Genomic DNA, 24,936 nt, shown 5'->3' with positions numbered 1-24,936 from the left:
TGATCACTCATTACTTTATTATTTTTTAATGTTTATTTATTTTTAAGAGAGAGAGAGAGAGAGAAAGAGAGACAGAATGTGAACAGGGGAGGGGCAGAGAGAGAGGGAGACACAGAATCTGAAGCAGGCTCCAGGCTCGGAACTGGCAGCACAGAGCCCGACGTGGGACTCGAACCCACAAACCACAAGATCATGACCTGAGCCAACTTCGGATGCTTAACTGCCTGGACCATTCATTCATTACTTTAGACAATCACTACTTTACATTCTGGGGACAGACAAAGTTCAGTTTGGAAAATTGGTATCCAGGATTGGGTTAATAAGATTTTACTTTTTAATTTTTTAATGTATATTTATTTTTGAGAGAGAGGGAGAGAGAGAGAGAGAGAGAGAGCGCATAAGTGGGCGAGGGGTAGAGGGAGGAGGGACAGTATCTGAAACAGGTTCTGTGTGACAGCAGCGAGCCTGATGTGGGGCTCAAACTCAGGAACCGTGAGATCATGATCTGAGTTGAAGTCGGACACTCAGCTGACTGAGCCAGCCAGGTGCCCCCAGACTTTGCTTTTTAAATTTGAACCGTAATCCAAAAATAGTGTCCTCGCACAGTGATTGTCAGCAGAGCCGGATGTTATACAAAAAAATAAGATCCAAAGTTTAATATTTTATTCTTCATAATTTATTTTTTAAAAAATTAATAGACCTTATGTTCTAGAGCAGCTTTAGCTTCACAGAAAACTGAGAAGAAAGCCCAGAGTTCCCACACACTCGCTTTCCTTTTGTACACAGTTTCCCTATTAACATCCTGTATTGTTATTACGTTTCTTTTTTTTTTTTTTTTTTTTTTTTGAGAGAGAGGGTTCAAGTGAGTGAGGGGCAGAGAGAGAGGGAGAGAGAGAGAGAGAGGCAGGGCTCACACCTGATGCAGGACTCAAACTCACAAACTGTGAGATCATGACCTGAGCCAAAGTCAGATACTTAACTGACTGAGTCATCCAGGTGCCTTATTACATTTCCTTTTTCTTTTTAAAAAATTTTTAAGTTTATTTATTTTTCACAGAGAGAGAGAGAGAGACAGAGACAGAGACAGAGCACAAGCGGGGGAGGGGCAGAGAGAGAGGGAGACACAGAATCCGAAGCAGGCTCCGGGCTCTGAGCCATCAGCACAGAGCCCGATACAAGGCTCGAACTCATGGACTGCAAGATCATGACCTGAGCTGAAGTCAGACGCTCAACCGACTGAGCCACGCAGGTGCCCCTACATTTCTTTTTTTAATCAGTTACTCACTATGTATTTATTAAACATCCGTTGTATGTTCCACACCAGTTATCATGGGGGTAGAAATGAATAAATCATATTGACGCCCCTCAAATTGTTTATAATGTTGCATATCTACAACTTGGAGGCTCTTGTTCATTAAAAATTTTTTCTTGTGCACTTGGTGCCTGCCTGATTCAGGGCTAAGGTTTAGTACAGTGCCTGGACATAGTAGACATTCAGTGAATATCTGTCGAATATATGAAAAACGAGAACGAAAGATCCAGAAGTAGAAGACATAATCACTGTCCTTAAGAACTTGGGAAACAGCTGACACATATGACAGGGACTAGATAACGTTTCAAAAGTAGAGGAAATAGTATTGGATCTTAGTAAAGGACACATTGGTATAGGCAAATAAGGCATAAAGCAATCAGTGACCGTCCCAGCTTCTTTACTGGGATTGTATCCCTCACCTTCTGGTCACCACTGTCTTTGGTGCTATGGTCTTCACATTATTGTCATAATTCTGGCCACCATTATGTGTCTGAATACCAAACATTAAAAAGCAAACTTCCACATCCCCACAGTAAGGCCAGAGAAGTGTATGTATGTGTGTGATTGTAGTAGGTTTAAAGTGCCCCTACCCCAATACATGCCCATTCCTTTGCTTACCAGGAGCAAAAGGACTTAGGCTGGGTAAAAGGGCACCACCTTAACCCTCACGGGGGCTGTGCAGCCAGGGCATCTCGCAGGACTGTAACTTCCCAGGGGCACGCAAAGCTTAAGAGGAGTGGTGAAGGGTCCAAGGCTGCTGGCACTTGGCCTTGAGGACGTGGCCTCTTGAGACCCGGGGAACAAGCTGATCCAAAGTAGAGAGCAGCGAGGGACAAATTCACTCAAGAGTCGTTAATTGTTCCTGGGACAGAGGTAGTTCTAATTTTTAGAATGTTTACATTTTGTAGAGTTTTAAAATGGAGATAATAATGATAAGATGATATCACAGGAAATCAAAACGAAATCCTAATCCTAATGAAAATCCCAGTAAGTTATTTTTCAGATACTGACAAAATGATTCCAAAGTTTATATGGAGAGGCGGGAGACACTGAACAGCCAATCCAATATTGAAGAAGAAGAACAAAGGCTTACTCCAAAGTCACAGACAGTGTGGTGTTGGTGCAGGTGTAGACAGATAGGCCAATGGGACCGGATAGAGAGCCCAGACTAATACAGTCAACAGATCTTTGACAAAGCAGCAAAGGTGATACGATGGAGAAAAGACAGTCTTTTCAATAAATGGTGCTGGGACAACTGGACATCCTTGTGCAAAAAGAAAACAAATAAATCAAGACACAGAGCCTTCAGAACAATAATCTAGAAGAAAGTCTAGGTGTCCTCAGGTGACCTCAGGTATAGCAATGATTTGTTAGACACAACACTAGGGATATGATACTTTCTTTTTTTTTTAATTTTTTAATTTAATTCAAGGTAGTTAACATGCAGTGTTATATTAGTTTCAGGTGTGCAATATAGTGATTCAACAATTGTATATATCACCTGGTGCTCCTCACAACAAATTCACTCCTTAATCCCCATCACCTATTAAAGACCTGATTCTTGAAAGAATCGATAAGCTAGGCTTCATCAAAATGAGAACCCCCTGCTCTTTGAAAGGCAATGTCAAGACAATGAGGATACAAGCCACAGACAGGCAGAAACTATGGGCAAAAACTCATCTGATAGAGGATGGTTATCCAAAATGTGCCAAGACCTCTTAAAATTCAATGATAAGAAAAGGAGCAGTCTGATTAAAAAGGGGGCCAAAGACCTGAACAGACTTCCCCCCAAGGAAGAACACACATAGCAAGTAAGCAGATGAAAAGACGTTCAACATGATACGTCATTAGAAGACCTCACATGGAAATGGCAGTGCTTTACCACTGCATACCGGTCAGAATGGCCAAAATCCAGAACACCCACTTCACCAAATGCTGGTGTGGGTGGAGCCGCAAGAACTCTCACTCGCTGCCGGTGGGAATGCAAAATGGTGCCGCCAGTTTGGAAGATAGTTTGGTAGGTGGTTTTTTGTTTGTTTGTTTGTTTGTTTGTTTGTTTTTTTAATAAAACTAAACATGCGCTTACCCTATGATTAAACACTCATGCTCCTTAATGCCTGAATGAATTGAAAACATATGTCCATCCAGAAGCTTGCCTCAGGTATTGGCGATGTTTATAGCAGCGTTGTTTGTAATTGCCAAATGCATAACCTGAACAGATAAACTGTGGCACACCCGATGGAATAGTATGCTGCGGTAAAAAGACGTTAGCTATCAGGCCCTGAGACGACTGAATGCCTATTACTAAGTGAAAGACGGCTGATCAGAAAAGGTTGCAGTCTGCAACTCTGACATTCTGGAAAGGAGCAGAAGTCTGGAGACAGCAGCAAGATTGGTGTTTGCTGGGAAGGGAGAGATGAATACGCCGAGCACAGGATTTTTAAGGCACTGAAACTATCCTGCACGATACCAAATGGTAAACACGTGTCATTATAACTTCATCCGAATGTACCACCCCAAGAGCGAACCCTAATGTGAACGCTGGACTTTGGGTGAGAGTGATACATCAGTGTAAGCACGCTGATTGTAAGAGATGTACCACTGTGCTCTAGGATGTTGACGCGGCGGAGGTTTGGTGTGTGTTGGGGGCCCAGGGTGGTTGATACAGGAGGACACTCTAGTTTCTTCTGCTCAGTTTTTGTGAGCGTGAACTGAAAACTGTTGTAAAGTCCCAAATCCCAAATTCCCAGCACTCTGATTTCCTCCTGGCTACTTTCTTATTTGAAGACAGACCTTTTTTTATAGTTATAATGATGAACGTTTCTATTGAAAAGCTATTAATTGTGTTTTTCAGGTAACTATTGCTATTGCATCATAACTTCAATAATATCTTATTTAGTAAAGATAATGGAGGCAAAACCCTTGCTATCAATGGTTGAAAGTATTGATAAAGACTGATGGGTTAATAGCAGGTATTGGGGAAATCTGTTTGCCACATCATTCAAATTGTAATAGCTATCACCTTAAATAACAGTCATATGGTTTTTGTTTGTTTTTCTGGTCATTTGTTTAAAAATAATTTTTTTTAATGTTTATTTTTGAGACAGAGAGAGACATAGCATGAACGGGGGAGTGAGGTCAGAGAGAGGGAGGCACAGAATCTGAAGCAGGATCCAGGCTCCGAGCTGTCAGCACAGAGCCCAACGCGGGGCTCGAACTCACGGACTGTGAGATCATGACCTGAGCTGAAGTGGGATGCTCAACCGCCTGAGCCACCTAGGCGCCCAGTCATTTGTTTTAATTAATGCAACATATAAATTTTCTCACTTAAAATCATAGTATGGTAGAAAGAGTGGAATAGGCCAGGTTAAAAGAGTAAGCTTCTTATTTTTACGTTTTTATTTAAAGTCCAGTTACTTAACATATAGTGTAATACCTGTTTCGGGTGACAGTATAGTGATTGAACACTTCTATACATCACCCAGTGCTCATCACGACAAGTGCCCTCCTTCATCCCCGTCACCTATTTCACCTACCCCCCACCTACCTCCCTTCTGGTAACCATCAGTTTGTTTTCTATAGTTGAGTCTGTTTCTGGGTTTGTTTCTCTCTCTTTCTCTATATTTTTTTCCTTTCGCTCATTTGTGTTGTTTCTGAAATTCTACATATGAGTGAAATCATGTGGTATTTGTCTTTCTCTGACTGGCTTATTTCACTTAGCATAATACATTCTAGTTCCATCCATGTTGTTGCAAAGGGCAAGATTTCATTCTTTTTTATAGCTGAGTAATATTCCACTGAATATATATACCACATCTTCTTTATCCATTAATCAATTGATGGAGACTTGGGCTGTTTCCATAGTCTGGCTATTGCTGCTATCAACGTTGGGGTGCATGTATCCGTTTGAATCAGCATTTTTGTATTCTTTGGGTAAATACTTAGAAGTGCAATTGCTGGATCATAGGGCAGTTCTATTTTTTAACTTTAAAAAAATGTTTATTTTTGAGACAGAGAGAGAGAGAGAGACAGAGTATGAGCAGGGGAGGGGCAGAGAGAGAGGGAGACGCAGAATCTGAAGCAGGCTCCAGGCTCTACACTGTCAGTACGGAGCCTGATGCGGGGCTCGAACTCACGAACCATGAAATCATGGCCTGAGCTGAAGTCAGATGCTTAACTGACTGAGCCACCCAGGCACCCCTTTTCAACTTTTTGAGGAACCTCCATATTGTTCTTCAAAGCGGCTGTACCAGATTGCACTCCCACCAATAGTGCCAGAGGGTTCCCCTTTCTCCACATCCTTGTCAAAACCTGTTGTTTCTTGTGTTGGTGATTTTAGCCCTTGTGACACGTGTGAGGTGGTATCTCATTGTGGTTTTGATTTGTATTTTCCTGATGATGCGTGATGTTGAGCATCTTTTCATGTGTCTGTTGGCCATCTGGATGTCTTCTTTGGAGAAATGTCTATTTATGTCTTCTGTCCATTTTTTAATTGGATTATTCATTTTTGCGGTGTTGAGTTTTTAATTTTAATTTTGCCACCTGTTAGCGGTTCAATTTTGTGCAAGTCTTTTTTAAACCTGTCTGCATTTCAGTTTTCTCATCTATACAGGGCAATATAAATTTTCTATGTCTTCTAGTCCAATTAATGTTAGTCACGGTCCATATCAGCACTCACACCATTTTCACTTTTATGGCTAAGTCTTCAATCGCTACAGTGTCCACTGCAGTTTTCACCCCATCCCATGTACTCTGAATATCTTCGTCTGTCCTCTTATGTTAGCTAAATGCCACCGTCTCTAAAGGCCAGCCTGAGTTTCAGATCCTCTGGCCACCTCAGATCTTACTTCTTGGAATCCCTGGTGTTTTGGGTCATAATCACCTCGTCTAGCAAGGAACATGTCTTAGGTGATCTCTATAACTCACTGTGTAGCCTAACCCATTAGTATTTGCTGACCTGTCAATATATATTCTATTAAGGTCTTATTATATGCCTAGCACAGTGTTGTTTGTTGCTGAGAACATTCTCAGAGGGCTGTCATCGAAGCCTCATATACTATCGTCTTTGAGGACGTAAGGGAGTTCAATAAATTTCTCTTGCTTGGTTATTCTGTGAGATCAGGATGTCCAGAGAGGCAGGTGACTGAGAAATGGTGTAAGCACTGGGCTTGCTCTGAGGAGTACTGGCCTCAGTTCCTGCTTCTCATGAGCTGTGAACATTGAAGAAAGGAACTAATGTCTTCATGAATACAAATGAAGAGGAGTAAACTCACACGTGAACACTTGGTGGGCTTTGGGTATGTAAACACACGCAGGGCTAATTTTTAAAAAGCAGAAAGTAGAGAATAGTTATTCCCAGAGACCGATGACTAGTCAATCTGGATATCAGGATATAACCCCAAATTTGGTTTGACGATGGGCAGAGCTGGTGTCTTTCTCCTGATCACGCTTCTTCTCTCATGGGTTTGCTCAAACCTCTGAGACAAGAAGTCCTTACCTTTCACCCTCCTCTCCGACACTGAGTGTTCACTCTTCTCTGAGACCCCTCTCATGTAAGAAGAATCATAAAAAAAAAAAAAAAAACCCTCTCATTTGAACATTAAGTGTCATGTAAAAAGCGAATTAACTGTTGTTTAATATCATGTTTGGAGGTGAAAAAACTTTTAAACCTTTTGTTCAGTCATTCCTTGCCAAAGGGCTGTCAAGTTAGGATGTAAATTCTAGACTTACGTGGATCCCCCAAAGGACTGTGAAAAGTGACTTTCTAATCCTTTTGCTGTGTTTTTGATGGCAAACTTTGTTTTTGCAGGATAGGAGGTGACTGATGGTCTTACTATTATCTCTTCATGACTTTGCAATGTTTACTTGCCTTCCTCATTTTTATGAGCAATGGTGCTAACTTTGGCCCCTCTCCTGGTTCCACAGGTACCCCACATCCTCCAGAAAAAGGTGGGGGGCGCTCTGCTGCGCTGTATGCTTAGTTGGAGTAAATTCCAGTTCTAGGATCCCGGGTCTCCCTACTTTAATTTTCCAATTGATCACATAGTTGCCAGCATTTATGAAACATATTCAATCAAAGACACTCCGAAAGTCTAATGTTATCCTATAAATGAGATGCAAAGACTTTGCACTCGCTGGTGATCCTATCACCTGGAGCTTCAGGCCTTGGGCAGAATAGTCTGGGAGACAGAAGGCATGCTGAAATAGGCCGAAGGTCTCATCTCTAGGCCTAACCTCCCAAGGAGTACGAATCCTGAAAGGGATTTCAGTGTTTAAGATATAAATCCTCATTTGAGTTGGGCAGGGCAAGGAAAAGTCTGGTGAAGTTCTTGGGCAGGTAAATAGAAAAAAAAAAAAAAAGAGTTCGACACATTACAAATGGCCCCATATTTGTTATCTCCAGACTGTATGGAACATACGAGTCCTGGTCTCAAGTGAGATGGTGCATGTGAAAAGTCTAGATACACTTCGATGTTGCTTTGCACAAAGGTGATTAAGGCACGAGCAGGGGCATTTCCAGTTTCTTTTGGAAATAGGCTGATACTTGGTTTTCCAAGGAAGTACTGAAAAAATCACAAGTGAAAAAAAAAAAGAAACTTTACTGAATGTTCTTATACTTACTGCTATATTATAGTGGTGTTTTTTCTTTTTTATAACTAAGTACTTGGTGGGGTGAGAGGGGGAGGGTGCCACAATACTTCTAGTGCTCAGAGCCTCTAAAGGTCTCGCTCCAGTGCTTGGTAGGAGCATAAATCATAATTGTCATTGCCGACTCGTTCCCAAATTTATTCAGCCACAGTTCCTTGGGGCTGTTGGAGAAGTACTGTGATGCTATTCAGAAATACATTCAAATCCATCCCTATGATGAGGTTATTATAGTTTCTACTGTGTGATCCAGCGATACGCATTAGGGAAGTGGTACGCATCCACCCCATGGGTCACGAGGTGTTAAAACACATTCTCCTTATTAAATGAGAGGTTAGGTGAGCGTGGTGACAAGGCACAGTGCCGTCTAGACCCATGTCATTTCTTCTGATCACATCTCAGCAATTCCCGGCCACACCACTAGCCACAGTTCTTAGGGCCAGCAATATGGCTTCAAGTATAAGGTAAATGATGTTCCACATTCAAAGAAGATGTTCTCTAGAGCCCCCCACCTCAGCTCCTCCTGCCACCCCCCCAGAATAGTACTTTTGCTGATGCTGATGCAGGGTGCTCTGGAAAGTTAACGAAATGGCACAGGAGGCTGTGCGGAACAGACATGCTGCGGGGGGTGGCTTTGGTCATGGATTTCGGAAGGAACGGATTCTCCGCGGCTTACCCTTGGTGAAAAAGGGGGAGTGGAAAAGCTTTTCATGGGAGACAGGTGCCGATGGATAGACTCAGCTGGCTAAACGTCTTCCCTTGGGATTATCCAATTCAATGTTCCTCAAACCTGAACAATGTATAGACATAGTTTATAGGAAAAAATTTTTTGCAGCCTCTGAGGGTAATTGATTATATGGACATCATTAAAATATGTACAAACGTAAAACTAGGTTTATGCTTCTTACGCTTATAGTTCTTTTGCAACGATGAAGCCGAACCAGATTTAGAAATGAAATCACACATAACTATAAACTCAACAAAATAAATTAAAAACATTATTTTACTGTGTCAAATGAGGTAGTTGGTTGAAACTAACCACTAGTGTGGGGGGGTGGGTAAAGATAGAGTGGAACCAGGTGGCCTCAGGGCCTGCTCTATGTTTAATCTCGGTTATTTATTTATTTATTTATTTGATAAAAAATTTAAAAAAAAATGTTTATATATTTTTGGGGCGCCTGGGTGGCGCCGTTGGTTAAGCGTCCGACTTCAGCTCAGGTCACGATCTCACGGTCTGTGGGTTCGAGCCCCGCGTCGGGCTCTGGGCTGACGGCTCGGAGCCTGGAGCCTGCTTCCGATTCTGTGTCTCCCTCTCTCTCTGCCCCTCCCCCGCTCATGCTCTGTCTCTCTCTGTCTCAAAAATAAACGTTAAAAAAAAAAAATTAAAAAAAAAATGTTTATATATTTTTGAGAGAGAGAGAGAAGCACAGTGTGAGTAGGGGAAGGGCAGAGAGAGAGAGGGAGGCACAGAATCCGAAGCAGGTCCTAGGCTCTGAGCTGTCAGCACAGAGCTCAACGTGGGGCTCCAACTCACAAACCATGAGATCGTGACCTGAGCCGAAGGTGGACGCTTAACTGACTGAGCCACCCAGGCACTCTTATTTAACTTTTTAAAGTTTATTTATTTTTGAGAGAGACAGAGACCCCACGAGTTGGGGAGGGGCAGAGAAAGAGGGAAAGAGAGAATCCCAAGCAGGCCCCACACTGTCAGGACAGAGCCCCCCGATTGGAGGCTTGAACTCACAAAACTGTGAGATCCTGACCTGAGCCAAAACCAAAAGTCACCAACTGAGCCACCCAGGCGCCCCTAATCTGGGTCTGTTATTTAAATGTAATTAATATGCACGCAGAAAATGCCCATTGGTATAAGTATGTTAAACAAAGTGTTAATGATAGCCTCAAAGGTTTATAAGTCCAGGAAAATCGAATCTCATACTTCACCAAACTTGGCGAGTAGGAAATGGTCAAATGTCAGTTTTAATGAGGTATCATTTGATAATTTGCTAACTTGTCTATTCACTTGAAGATCAAGTTTAGCGTTGCGGCGGCATTGAAATAGCTCCAGATGAGTATCTCGTGCAGTTACTACCAGAGTTAGAGACAGAACCATCCCGCTTTGTGTATTTCTGCCTCAGGTTTCTGCTTAGGAACCGGTAGGTGTCGGGATGTGGGGAGTCAGAGTCCGCTCCACACATCTGCTCGCAGCACAAACGTGGCACTGATGTCTGTGGTGAGCGGACTGAACAGGCCAAGCCATTCCATGACTCGGCTCTCCCACCGTGTCCCATTTGTGATTGGCTCTTGACTTGATCTGGCTCCCATCTGGCATCCGTGCAGTCAGGGACACAAATGAAAAGGCAGCCAATGAAAGTGCATGGCAGTATCGGGTCCCCATGAGTATTGTATGAAGAGTTTCAAATGATAGAATCGTAGATACAAAATTTTAAAAATTCTCCAAATCTTGCGGGCTGCAAGAATACACTTACACTTGGGAGACCCTGCTTTAAAACTAAGTTCAGACTCCAGTTTTCTCAGGAAAGACTTTCTGATCCGCCCTCTCTCTTTTAAATGTCTATTTATTTTTATTTATTTATTCTTGGGAGGAAGAGAGAGGGAGAGTGCTCTCTCTCTCTTAAATATTTTAATAATTAAATGACCAGGGGGCGCCTGGGTAGCTCAGTCAGTTGAGCTCCTCTGACTCTTGACTTCAGCTCAGGTCATGATCTCACAGTTGGTGAGTTTGAGCCCCACATTGGGCTCTGCGCTGACAGCACGGGGCCTGCTTGGGATTCTCTCTCTCTCTTTCTCTCTCTCTCTCTCTCTCCTCCCCTCCCCTGCTTTTTCTCTCTCTTCCTCAAATTCAATAAACTTTAGAGAAAAATAGAGAAAATATAATTAAACGGTCGTGATGAATTCAGTGATGTTTATTGTGTCCTAAGATTTATGTGAAGCCCTTTTTATAAATATGATCTCACTGAAACCTAATGATAGCTGTGTGAGGTGGGTATTTTTCCTATTTTATATAGAAGGACACACGGCGTGAATCACACAGCAGGTCGGTGGCAGAGTCAGAATTTGCATGTAGGTCTTTCTCATCAGCACACCTGACTTTGTACCACTACTCTGTTCCGGTCTGTGCATCTCAGTTACATACCATGAACTCCCCTCGCATCGTAAGCAGGCACCACTGTTTATAATGAGCTCCTTCTAAGCCTGTCTTTTCCACTGGCCAGTGGGTCTCAAACTTGAGTATCTGTCAGAATCACCTGGAGAGATTTTTTAAAAATGCAGATTCCAGGCTCCACCACAGACTTAGTGAATAAGACATGTTCGGGGCGCCTGGGTGGCTCAGTCGGTTAAGCGTCTGACTTCGGCTCAGGTCACGATCTCGCAGTCCATGAGTTCAAGCCCCGCATCGGGCTCTGTGCCGACAGCTCGGAGCCTGGAGCCCGCTTCGGATTCTGTGTCTCCCTCTCCCTCTGCCCCTCCCCCGCTCATGCTCTCTCTCTGTCTCTCAAAAATGAATAAACTTAAAAAAAATTTTTTTAAAGAAATTTTCTGTAGTGTCCAGGGAAACCTGTATTTTTTTTTTTTTAAATCACTTCCCTCGGGTGATTTTTTTGCAGGTGTATACCTTTGATGCATTTTGAGCAAAAGTGTTTTCGACTGTGGGTGCCTCATGGCTTCTAACCACCTCTGCATCTCAAGGACTTGCTTGCTAAACGCGTGTTGAATAATTCAAAGAATGAATGAAGAAACAATTGTTGACAGAAAATACGTTCTTGAGAAGAACACTCTTTTGGCCAGACCTTTGGAAAATTTAGAGATACGCGCTTAAATATCATGTAATATACTCAGTCTAGACTCTCTTCTGGGGGCTGCCCGTGGCAAGAAGCCTGCGAGAAGGTAGCAGAAAGCACAACTAAGTCTTGAAAAAAAAGAACAAAAACCCGCCGGGTCCTCCGGGATGGGACACAATCTGTCTTCTTCCGGTTGAAGAAAACAAAGATCAATCGAAATAGAAAAGCTTAAATGCCTTTGAGGGCCAGAATAAGGTTAGTTTCCCTAGCGTGTTATAGGCATGCAGTTTTCTGCTTAACTTACAGTTCTGAGGTCAAATGTGGATTAATTCCTTTATTCAGCAAGAGGGTTTTTTTTGAATGCTTCCTAAGTGCCTTGAATGTCATAAGGCATAGTCTTTTTTTTTTTCTTCCCGAGTTTATTACCCAGCAGAAAATTCAGAAAACAGTAAAGCTGTGCAAATGCACGTGGGGCTAGGTGGCCAGTGTCTACAAGCGCGAGAAGCCGCCGAAGGGTTTGTACAGCCAGGGTCTGGAGCTGGGAGCTGCATGAGCCCGGACAGGATTGGATGGGCAAGAGGCAAACAGCAGCAAAGGTGGAGCGTTGGCAGTCAGACTGCTTATGGCCGGCGGCTCGGTTGACACAGAGGACGTGAGCCCGGCGTGGTGGAAGTTGCACGGGGAAGCACCGAGAAAGGACATTGCATAGCTGTGCTTTCTTACGTTAAGGGGAGCTTTGGATGCTGTGGAGTTCAGAATGTTCTTTTGTGTCTTGAAGCAGGTGAAGGATTGTTTTAAGAAAATGAGTGTCCCTGTAGGGGGTAAGGTAAATGGCAGGGGAGAGGGGGTTGGGCCAGGAGACTTATTAGAAGGCTGTGGTCAGTGTTCCAAATGTGGTTGGGTTTGGGCCAAAGTGGTGAAGTGAGCCAGGAGAAGCCTGAGCAGCTGTGGAAGTACCTGGAAGGACACGAGGAGAGAGCATGGCTGGTAATGGTGCCCAAAGCCCAGTGACCCCCGGTGCTAGCGACGTATGGCTGTGAGCACCCAAAGAGCCCATTTTCCCACAAGAAGTCTTGGTTGGAGATCAGTGTCCGACGCTTGTGGCCAGGACCCCAAATTTCCCAAATAGCTGTTTCAGCCTTTGTGGCTGGCAGAGCAGATGGCTCTCAGACTGGGATGTTTGTCGTTTCTCTCTCCTTCTCTGGCTCTCGTCACTTCCCCACCTGGTTCCCACACAAAGGACCTGTCAGTCTTGACACGTCTGCTTGGGACCGACAAAGGAAATCTTGCTGATTAGACAAAGGTGGTGTCTCCCAAAGTGCGATCCCTGGAAACCTTCGGGGTTTTGAATGGATAACAGCAGGAGCAGGGCAAGAGCCTGCGTTCCGTGGTCAAATAAGTTTGAGAAATATTCTTAGAGAGTGACCCAGGTTTCTTTGTTGCAGGAGTCGCCGAGGTCTTTAATATGGTCATAAGCATCTCAGCTGTTCAAGAGAGGGGTAGCTTATAGCACTCCAAAAACTTTCGGGACCATGGAGCTCATTTTTAAAGAAGTGTCTTAGGGGCGCCTGGGTGGCTCAGTGGGTCAAGCGTCCGACTTCGGCTCAGGTCATGATCTCGCGGTCTGTGAGTTCGAGCCCCGCGTCGGGCTCTGTGCTGACGGCTCAGAGCCTCGAGCCTGCTTCCGATTCTGTGTCCTCCCCCCCCCCCCACCGCCCCTCCCCTGCTCATGCTCTGTGTCTCTGTCTCTCAATAATAAATAAACATTAAAAAATTAAAAAAAAATAAAGAAGTGTCTTAAGGGCAGAGGGCTTCGTGGCAGAAAATAAAGAAGTGTCTTAAGAGGAGAGGGCTTCATTTGGAGAAATTGGAGACTAAGGAGTTTGTCTTTAGAATAAGACTCCTGCACTAAAGGTTGGCAGTGAAATGGAAAGAAACAGGAGACTGGAATTTTGGTCTGATTCTCCTGGCTTATCTGGTCACTGAACTTCTCTGGGTCTGTTGCCACAGAGGTCACACTAATAGTAGATGTACTCGTAAGTTCTTTCAACCGTAGGAATCTATAATCATGTGCACATTCAGAAAAAGAACATCAGCTGTGAATTTTCTACTCTGTAATAAGCCGGGTGGCAGAGACAGTGGTGGGGGACCTCGGGGCTGAGGGGCGGTGACGACGAGATGAGTAAGATATGGTTTGAACCCTGAGCTGATTGTGTGGTCGGGCACAGTTACAGTGCTGGACTGATGTAGCAGACAGAGATCAATGAAGTTTCTGGTTTGTTCTCAGGCTCCTGTGAATCCAGCCGTATCGTACAGTGCACCTGCAAGGTGAAGTGGCTAAGTCAATGCTAATCCCCAGTGATCACTTAACCATCTCGTTTCAGTTTTGCTACTAAGCAGTTGTGAGGCCTTCGATAAATCAGCCCTCTGGGCTTGGGTTTTCTTCCTCTGCGAGATAAAGGAGTTGGGTTAGATTAAGGGCTGCGGGTGTTGTGTGACGAGGAGCTATTTTTGAGTGAAGTTTTTAAGTCCCGGGACTTACCTGGAGATGTTCTTCCTCCAGCCACTCAAGGCAGACAGGCCCCAAGGCTTTGTCTTCATTGTCTTTCTTTTCCTTATTCTCAGATCATTTTTTAAATTTCCAGATCATTTCATCCGCCTCAGACTTCTCTTACTGCTTTTATGTATTTGATGTTTCAATAGGTATCTGTTGCACCAAACTCCCTTGAATGGCAGACCCAAGTTTCCATCTGCTCAGCGTGTTTACCTGTTTCCAGCTTTAAAAAAATATATATTTTTATTTATCTTATTTTGAGAGAGAGAGCGAGCGAAAGTGAGGGGCACAGACAGAGAGAGAGAGAGAATCCCCTGGGTAGCTCACTACAAGTCTTTTTGCCCCAGTGAATAAACCCCAAGTATAATACTTGGTAAGCCCCAGCAATACAGTGAAAATTTGGATCTTTTCTCAAATGTTGAATACTTCAGTTGCCTGCCTTCTTAGGGAATTAGAAGGCAGAAGAGAGCTGGACTAATATAGGCGACGTCTGTTCTTGCCACGTGGCCACTTTATTCCCATTAAGTTCCGTGTCCTTTGCTGGAGACAGTGGCAACTTAGAGTAGCGGTTCAGCAACCCACCTGGACACTGTGGCACCACACAGAGTTACACATTGTTTTACCATCTAATGGAGGAAAGAGACCGGCAGAAAAGACAGAAATGACGTAATGACACATGCTAGAATGCAAGCACCCCAACATGTGGAACAGAAAACCCTAGGTGAGGGGTAGAGTGCGCTCATACTTAATTTAAAAAAACATTAGCAAAAACTGTACATCCATATATTTACATTTATGTGTCGATAGTTCTAGAAGACTGCTCAGGTAACTGATAACTAGCGGCGTTGAAGAATGGGGGCGATAGTCTGAGGGGGAAGTGAGACCTACTTTGACTGTAAGCTATCTGGACAGCCCTGGTAGCTCTGGAGACACTCCCAGGGGATCTGTGAGAGCAAAACTATTTCCACAATAATCCTAGGATGTTTGGCTTTGTTTCGCTCTCCTCCCACGATTATACGGTAGAATTTTCGAGAGGATGCATGATATCTGATATTGCAACAAATTGAATTCAGAAGTGGATATGAGAATCTGTGTTCAATTAAGCCAGATATTGAAGAGATTTTATTTATTTTGAGAGTGGGGAGAGGGCAGAGAGAGGGGGAGACAGAGACAGAGACAGAGACAGAAACAGAGAGGGAGAGAGAGAGAATCCCAAGCAGGTTCCACGCCCAGCATGGAGCCCGACACAGGACTCAATCCCATAACCCTGTGATCATGACCTGAGCCGAAATCAAGAGTTGGACGCTCAACTGACTGAGCCCTCCAGGTGCCCCTCAATGAGTTTTTTTTTAATGTAAATTAATGCCACTGTTCTCACTAAGAATTTTTTTTGAAAATAGCTATTGTTATTTAAAAAAATTATGTTAACACATAATCATAATAATTTAACAATAATTTTTAAGAACTTAAACATTAATAATAAAATTGAGTAATTATTATCTTAAATAAATAGTAAATGTAACATTCTGTTTAAATTTCTAGACTGATAGATATCAATAGGTGTAGCCCTCCTAAACAGACTCTCTTTGAGATCCCTTCAGTGCCTGGGGTACTTGGGAGGTATCAAGTTGGAAAGAAAGTGCGAGTGATGCAAAAGTTTGTAATGCTGGGGCGCTGGGTGGTTCAGTCGGTTGAGTGTCCACCTTCGGCTCGGGTCATGATCTCACGGTTCGTGAGTTCGAGTCCCGCGTCCGGCTCTGTGCTGACAGCTCAGAGCCTGGAGCCTGCTTCGGATTCTGTGTCTCCCTCTCTCTGCTCTTCCCATGCTCACACACTGTCTCTCTCAAAAATAAAGATTAAAAATAAATAAATAAATAAAAAGTTTGTAATGCAACATTGCTCTCCCTCCCCCCCCCCATAAAGGGATATCTACAAGTGGTCTGGGGTTCAGTGCTCTAGAAAGTTCCAAGTCCTGTGGCTTGAAGCAAAGACGTTGTGACAACTGAAGACACAGAAGCCAGCTGTCGTCGAGGACTTCGTTCCTCAGAGAATGTTCTGCACCCATGGATGTAAGTAAGGCCAGTCACTGAAGCTGTCACTCCATGAGGCCGGGGGTGAGGGTAGGAGGGGAAACCACCTGCTGCCAGTGTGGCCTCCCTGGAGCCCCTCACTTACCTGGCTGGTGTCACAGGGAATGTGGAGCACGCGGGTTCTGTGCCGAGAGCTGGTGTCAGCGGAGACCATGTGTTGGATTGTATAGGAAAGCTGATGTTGGATGTCAGCTCACTCCTCAGACTTCACTGATCCAGATGTGGCTTGTGCCAGGTTCGCGGCTGATCCTGGGGTGTCTTCCCCAACTCTGAGTGGCCCAGGGTATCTTGGTCTTCCCTGTCCCGACAGGATGCACTGGAATCTTGGGGTTCCTATGTCGATCCGGGTCTCTCCCAACACTCCGATTACATTCATTTATTTATTTTTTTGTAAGTTGCCTTCTTCCAGCAATAATTTGAGGTGGCTTAGAGAAAAATAATAATTCAGAGAGTTACTAAAATCAGGGTCATCGAATCAGAGTCCCATAATAAGCTTTGGAGGAGCTAAATGTATGAGAAAAGCCAGCCTGGGGTACTTACTGTAGATAAATGCAACCCTTAGCCCTGGGACGCAAGGCAGAAAGAGATGTGTGGGACATCTCAGAGCATCCACGAGCAAACTAGGAAGCATTCACCCACCTCAAGGTGTCTGCTCTGGGTGAATCTTGGTCTCCATGGGACTTCTCAGTTCATCCTTTAGTGGACTCAGATCCCATTAATGAATCTAAAATTCTAGTAATTCCATGAGTCTGAGACCTTTTCAGCCTGGAGCTCACCAAAGGCACAAGCCATGTCTCCTTCACGCCGGCATCTCTGGCCTCCAGCACGGGGTCTGGCTCACAGAAGATGCTCGGGGAGAACCTGCTGACTTCCATCCATATGGCTTCTGTAGAACTCGCTGAATGAATGGATGGCTGAGTAAATAATATGGACCCGTGAGTCCTTGGGAGTGAAGGATGAGGGCAGGAGGGACAAGTGGTATTTTCTCACATTTTCCAGGAGATTTCTTCTTATTGTCAGGATGCTCATTGGATTATACACTCCTTGCCATTTATTATGTAAGGACTAAACCTCTTCCCCATTTCTCCTTCACCTCCTTGTGGTGAGAAAATATCTTGGGTCCGTTTCTTCCCACAGATCGCCTTGAAACTAATGTATTTCCTTCCTTCCTTCCTTCCTTCCTTCCTTCCTTCCTTCCTTCCTTCCTTCCTCCCTCCCTCCCTCCCTCCCTCCCTCCCTTCCAATAGACTTCAAGTAGACTCTTGATACTGGAAAAGCTAAAAGGTCTTCACTGGAGCCTTCATGATGTGCAGTTGAGAATGAATAATTCATAGCTACATTTAACCACTAACCAGAAGTTATTGCAGATTTTCTCTATTACACGAGATTCCTCAAACATGATTCATCTGTGGATCATTCCGCTTTACCTTTCAGAAGCTATCACTGTGGACTTTTCTTCCCCTGCCACCCGATCTTAAGTGACTGTTTCCAGAAATTACTATTTCAGTATCCACGGCATATGCAACCTACAGCCTTGTCTTGTGAAGCCCCATCCGGCTGCCTCCCCCCATCTCCACTATCATGTTACACCAAGAACTATTTCAAGTCCTGCTCCCCCAAGACAGAATCCTTCTGGTCTTTTCCGGTGACCAACGTCGGCTTCCTCCTTTTCTGAGAATGACGACATTAAGTATTTCATTCTGTCCAGAGACTTCAGTCTCAGTTTCCTGTGTCTCCTATTAATAGGAGGACCAAGTAATGTAACATCTAAATGGAACACTTGCGAGGGAAAGGCAGTGTTATTAATAGATGCTCTGGAACATGGGGCTGATCCCAATGTATGGTCAAGATCTGGCATCAGTCGCAAATACTGAGAGCAGAGGTTAACAATAGCCTTTGGAGATCAATTCCTCCAGTTCTGTTTGGTTGTTTGTTTTGGGCCCCAGGGGGCTCTGGGGTCCACCCAGCCCAGCCCAGTGTTATACAAGCCCATGGAGACCCTGTCCCCTCATGGATGTTAGAGCTCCCAGGGGACACCATCAAACTCACCACAGAACTGGTGGCCCGTGTTTGTGAGCCAGCATAGCACAGCCTGCCTTCCCTGCCTTTTCCTCCCTCTTCATCCCCTCCTCTGCCCTCCCCCTCTGCTCCTTCCCCTTTGGGTCTTCATTCCTTCACTCTGCCCCCCCCACCTCCTCCCCCCTCCGCGCCTCCCTCCTCTCACTTTTCTCTTTTTGTCTCCTTCTCTCCATTTGTCACTCACACTGTCCTCCTTTCCCTCTCTCTCCCAAAATGGCTCTTCCAGCTTTGTTGGAGAGCAGCTCAAAAGAGTAGTACTGCCAACGTTAGCTTCTCCTTTAAAGGAAAAGTTTGTATTTCCAACCGGAGCTTGATTCTCCCTCGTGACTTAGAAGCTGTCTTTCTCCCATTGCAAGTGGCCAAGGGCTGGTCTGTTTCTCATGAGTGTCTTGGGTGGGAGGTTCTGGTTTCAGGTGTCCCGGAGGACATGTTTTCCAGGGCATGGCGACCGCACAGCCTGGGGGGTTGCACGTGGGGGTGGCGTGGGGACGGGTGGCATTCGGAGCGGTGGCCGGGACAAACCTGGGAGGCATCTGCTTGTTACAGAGCACGTTACGGTTGAGATAAATGAGGCGCTGTGACCACATTGCTACATAAACCTAGGCGTCTGAGATTTTGGAGTTTGGCTGTGCCAGGATCATTACAGGAAGGACAAGGTCAGGATCGGTGTCTAAGTAATCAGAGAGCCACAGCTATTGTGGGTGTGCCACGAGGTGAGGAGAGAAGAGACTGGTTAGAAACTGAGGGACATGCCTGCCCAGGGGAAGGGAGGCCAGGTGTGCAGCTGGCTTAGACGTTTCTAGATGAAATGGGCTCAACAATGTTCTGAAAAGCATGAACTGCGAATGGACGGTGGTGATGTACAAGGAACCGTGGGGCTGGAGAGCAGCGTGGGACCCAAGGACTTTGGGTAACGGCTTTACTTACAAAAATAGTAACTGTTACGGGACACCTGTGATGTGTGAGGGACTCCACAGGTGATTTGAAAGCATATGGATAGGAGTGGGGGATCATTCCAGCCCAAGTGCTCATGGCCAACAAGAAAGGGAAGGAACAAAAAAGAGAGCCATGCTCAAGGAGGTGCCCAGAGGGTGGTGAGTGGTGATTGTAGGGGATGGCACTTGTGGCTGGGGGGGTCCCCGATGGTGGAAGGGGTGGGGCTGGGGCCAAGCATGGGGGTGCCAGGCAGCGGTGCAGTATGCAGAGGGCGAGCTATGGGTTGGTTACTAGCGGTGGGGTTGACCTCAGCAGTGAGGGTGAGGAGTGAGCAGTGGACGAAGATGATGCTGGATGTGGGAATGGAGGGGAGGGGGCAGATAGCAATCTGTGGGGAGCAGAGGGTTAGGACCGAGGGGTGGTGGAAGGGAGAGCTGGAGAGGAGGGTGGCTGCCAGACTGGGGAGAGCTCTGACCGCTGGCTGGTCTGTGACATCTGGACGCCATCTTAGGGATTCAGCATCTGCGTGGGACGTGCCCTAGGAGTGACTTTGCTTTTGAGGATGCCAATTTCAGATGCCCCTCTTGCTGAGTGGGGGTGCAGTTCTGAGCCAGATTTAGGGGGGAAATATTCAGACGCCTAAGAATATATATGCGTGAAACACTTGGAGGCAGCACGTTCTAAGGTGTCAGTCTCTTGGTTTTGCTTTGATCTTCACGGCTTATAAGAGATTTGAGGGTCAGCCACAGACTGCATCGCCCTCAGGGTACATCTAGGGCTGCTAGCAAGAATCTTATTTCCGTTGTTTCCATTTTCATTGCCTTATAATTTCTCATATTATATTAATTATTTTAGCCTGAGATTGTGGGCTGCAGGAATGATGTTAAGTGTTTCTGGCTGGCAACATTTCCTGAATTTCTTTCTGAGCTTGAACCTATTCAAAATTCTTGCTTCCTGGGGCATGGAGCTTCAGGTTCCTCCCCTTGTGATGGATGAGAGGGGTTGGGGTATCCCTTCTAGACGTTCATAGCCTTTGTCAGGATTTTTCACTGATGTCTTATTGTCTTAGACATTCATGTGACCTCTTATACTGATTAATTTCTTTATGTGTATGAGCTCCTCCTCCCCCACCCCCACCCCCACCCCCCCAAAAAAAAAGATTGCGAGAACCTCTTAGCCAAGGTCTGAGTCTTTTTGTCAGGTGGTTTTGCTTTTGTGTAACATCTAGCGTAGTATTCCACATGCATTATCTGTTGGGGGTTAAGAAACGGGGTTGTTGGTGGTGGGCAGCTGGAACCCATCTGCTCCCATGTTTCACCCTGGAACTGGGTTTTATAGAGGATGGTCCAAAGCAGATCTTTGCTAATCGAAGCCTCATTCACTGATAGCATCGGTGTCAGCTAGGAGCTTGTTGAAGACAGAGTTGCATGCCTTAGACCTCAGAGTCTGTAATTTTTTTTGTTTTTAGTTTTTTTGGGGGGGGATATACATACAGAGCATGTAAGTGGGGGAGAGGGGCAGAGGGAGGGAGGGAGGGAGGGAGGGAGGGAGGGAGAGAGAGAGAGAGAAAGAGAGAGAGAGAATATCTTAAGCAGGCTCCATGCTCAGTGCAGAGCCCAATGAGGAGCTCAGTCCCATGATCCTGGGATCGTGACCTGAGCCGAAATCAAGAGTTGGACGCTCAGCTGACTGAGCCCCCTGGACACCCCTGTAATTTGATAGGTGTTTGAGACACACTGGTCCCCAGATGTAATGTGTACAAAGCACCTGAGGATTGTGTTAATATGCAGCTTCTGATATTATTTTAGGTTCCTTAGGTAATAGTAGACAAGTAGACCTCAAAGTTTTCTCATACCAAAGCAGCAACTTCCTTCCTAAGGGTGTCAGTGAACATCATTCGCTCCTCAAACTGATACTCCTGCACAGAACACAGGGTTTTTGTCAGGGTTTGGCACACTACAGCCTGTGGTCGAAATCCAGCCTGCTGCCTGTTTTTGTAAATAAAGTTTTATTAGCACACAGCTCTGCTCATTTATTTGCCTAGTGCCGATGGCTTCTTTTGTGCTACATAGGACAAGGTGAATAGTTATGACAGAGACCTTATGGCCCACAAAGCCTAAAATACTTACTCTCTGGGCCTTTACAGAAAATTTTTAAAAAGTTTGCTGGTAGTGGCTGATGAGATGAACCCAAAATATTTCCTTGAAGTAAAGGAAATAGTTGTAGTCTTTTGTCCCAGTGGCAAAATTTGCAAGCCCGTCTTAATCTATCATGGAGAAGCTAAATCATAAAACAATTCCCTAGTGGGCAATGAAGTGTCTTGAGCCCCAAATCGATCCAGATATCAGTACCAAGGAGTCTGTGACTTTCCAAGGCCCATTTTATAACAACCTCCTCTAAAGAAATGATTGTAATTTTATTGAGCTGACTCCTTCTTCCACAAATCGATTCCATGGACTGTTCAAAGTGAGTTTTGACTTTCCCAAAGAACTGGGAGGATCCAAGAGGAAATCCTGAGGAGAAATGTGCGGGACCAAGGGATCAAACAGCCTGGAAAGGGTTGGGTAGAATCTCCTGAAACAGTAGCCTCAGCCCAGCCCACCTCTGGGCTGTTCCCTGGGCAGCCAGATTCAGACAGTGTGGGCTTGGAGTCCTTCTTTCCATTCCCTGGGAGAATCCCACCACCTGTCTCTTATTTGGGGTTTGTGAATTGTGAAATGATGGCACACTCCAGCTCCAGGCTTGCTGCGTGTATGCCAAGCATACAGAGATGGAAGGCAGAGGCTGGGGCCAAGGAGCAGGAAGTACAGAAAGGGGGGCTGCTGGCCCGAGGCATCTGCTCTGCAAACACAGTGGAGCAGGGGGGTTGTGGGCGGAGAGAAGGCAGCCCCATGTAATCGCTCAAGGATGTGGGCGCGCAGCTCTGATCCCCTGGCTCTCCTTCCAGAACCGAATTTCAGAGGAGATGGGTGTAGGAGAATTAGGATCCCTTTTCCTTGTCCAGGGGTTTTCTGGGGCCAGCGTGATTTGACGTGGGATTCTATGGGATTCTTTGCTGTAGCCCTTGGAGCTCTAGGTTTCCTTCGTTTCTTTTCCCATCGTCTGCATAGCCCGGGACACTAGCAGGGTTTTGTTGAGGGGGTGTAGACAAGAGTGAGGAGTCCCCTCTCAATTCCAGACTTTATTTTACCTCCAAACTATTCTGAGAGGTTGTAGGAATGAGTTGGCGCCTCCTGTATTGTTATTTCTTCTTTCATCCAGTGGGTGGATATCCACTGAAAGCCTACCACGTAACAGGATGGTGGGAAAAGCATGAACTGGAGAGTCACACAAACCTGGGTGCAAATTCTGGTTTCTCCACTGTGAGCCACCCACTCCCCACTCCCGCTCCAGTTGGCAGGTTTCCTCCTTCCTCACCCCACTTTCCCCACATCTCCCTGAATCTTCGGCCGGGCCAGAAGATCCCTTCTCTTTGTGTTTGTTGTAGCCCCATAGTCTGGCTACGTACAGTATGACGGGGAAATCATCCGTTCAGGTGTCAGCCTCTCTCCCCACGTTGTAAAGTCATCCATGGCAGGGATCTCTGTTAATAGTTTTTACCCTTAGCTCCTGATACACCTGGATATTATGGTGATTCTACTATCTGGATCAGTTGGGATTTGGTAGATGACAAAGTACTGGAGAATCATGAAAATACCTGGAGACATCCTAGTCCACTTTTCCTGAAGTGAATGGTTGAGGGGGTTGGGGGGAGGTTGGATCTGGAGACCCAGGCTTGTGAGGCACAGCTTGGGTGGATGAGTTGACAATGGACAAGCAGCTCTGTGTCTCCCGCAGAACATTATACGCTCACAGCAGTGGGGGCATGTCCTATTTGTTTCTGTGTCCCTTTATGTTCTTAAGTACAACCAAGAAAGCGAGTAATTAGACAGTTGGATTTTGATGGACAGTACAAGACCAAAATCTTCCACCCGTCAAATCTCCCCATGTTCGTGACATGCATCTATCTTGTCTTGAGAGCCTGGAGAGTGGAACCATTATGTAAAAAACATAGATTTGGGGAGAAGAGAGTAAATTCAGTTTGAAACACGTCAAGTGTGAGATCTGCCTGTCACACACGCAGGACTGGATTGCCGGAAGGAGGTGGGGGCTGGAGCCTTGTGACTTTTCACATGTCTGGGTTAGTTCCCCAAACTAGACCCAGAGCTCATGGTATAGCCTCTGTGGCACTTAATGTGTACCCATTAAAAAGGACCTGGTGCATATTTACTGGTCCACTCTAAGATTTGGGGCTTCCCACGTAATAGAGATCTGCTGTAGATGCTTGAGCAGAGCTATAAGACGATATAAATTTTGCCCCAGGAAGACTCGATTTTGCTGCAGTGTGCAAGAAAGATTGTAAGGGAAGGAGGCAGAGGTGGGGAAGCTTGTTAGGAGGCCAGCAAAAGGGCAGGTGCGCAGTGAAGGAGTCTGAGCAGAGCTGTACCAGGAGGAAAAGAGAAGAGGGGGGTTCTGACTATGGAAGAGACTGGTGACTTGGCTGGCTCCATAGCATCAGCCCTAGCAAGTCTCCTTGCTCTGGGAGGAGCAAGGACCAGCCGTGTGTGGCTTTGGAATGAGAGCCAGCGACTGCGTCCAGAGGGAGGTGATGAGAAACACACAGGCCATGAAGATCAGGAAAGCACCATTAATCTTTTCGTTGCAAACTACTCTCCAGAGCCCTGGGAGAGGGTGCAGAAGCCTGTGTGTGTGGACTCGGACCCTTTACTGGGAAATACAAGATGGAATCCCCCTTAATAAGCACAGAAGAGACAACATCCTGGAATCGGAGAGGCTGGGAGAGGATGGGGTGGGGTGGGTAGTGAGGAAAGGGAGGGGCGGAGCACTGGTCAGAAGACAGGAGAAAACAAAAGTGGTCCAGGGTGAGTAGACCTTGAATTTCATAGAAGCTGTATTTCTCTCCCCACCCCCCACCCCCAGTCTAATTTTATGGAGAATTTTTTCTTCAAATATGAAATTAAAAAAATTTTCTTCCAATTTATTTATTTTGAGAGAGAGAGACAGCACAAGCGGGGTAGGGGCAGAGAGAGGGAGAGAGAATTCCAAGCAGCACAGAGCCCAGCATGGGGCTTCAAGTCACAAACTGTGAGATCATGACCTGAGTCAAGATCAAGAGTTGGATGCTTAAAGAGCACCTGGGTGGCTCAGTCAGTTAAGCATCCGAGTCTTGGTTTTACCTCAGGTCATGATCTCATGGTTCATGGGTTCGAGCCCTGCACTGGGCTCTGTGCTGACAGCTCGGAGCCTGCTTGGGATTCCGTTTCCCTCTCTCTCTCTGCCCTTCCCTGCTCTCTCTCTCTCTCTCTCTCTCTCTCTCTCTCTCTCTCAAAAATAAATAAATAAACATTAAAAAAATAGTACAAAAAAGAGTTGGATGCTGGACTGGCTGAGCCACCCAGGCACCCTAAGATATGAAATATTTTCAAAATTAAAGAAAAGTCATTAAAACAAAGAAACGAC

At 45.5% G+C, this 24,936-nt stretch overlaps 1 protein-coding gene across 8 annotated transcripts in view; it reads left to right on the top strand.

The window, feature by feature from the left end:
- The window catches only part of DDR2 (discoidin domain receptor tyrosine kinase 2), a 155,789-nt gene that overhangs the window by 9,066 nt on the left and 121,787 nt on the right, over positions 1-24,936 (top strand). For 3 of the 8 annotated variants that reach the window (XM_058701535.1, XM_058701528.1, XM_058701529.1), the window contains exon 2: positions 16,235-16,380. The exons of 4 other annotated variants lie outside the window; for them this stretch is intronic. In XM_058701535.1, the coding sequence (XP_058557518.1) occupies positions 16,362-16,380 (19 nt within the window). In that variant the 5' untranslated portion in view covers positions 16,235-16,361. Of the gene's footprint in view, positions 1-16,234; positions 16,381-19,000; positions 19,391-24,936 lie in introns of those variants that run through there. One more of the 8 variants, XM_058701531.1, reaches the window with a different exon arrangement.

Source organism: Neofelis nebulosa, chromosome 15 (assembly GCF_028018385.1).
Source record: "Neofelis nebulosa isolate mNeoNeb1 chromosome 15, mNeoNeb1.pri, whole genome shotgun sequence".
Classification (NCBI taxonomy): Eukaryota; Metazoa; Chordata; class Mammalia; order Carnivora; family Felidae; genus Neofelis; species Neofelis nebulosa.
This window is presented reverse-complemented; position numbering and strand designations above follow the sequence as displayed.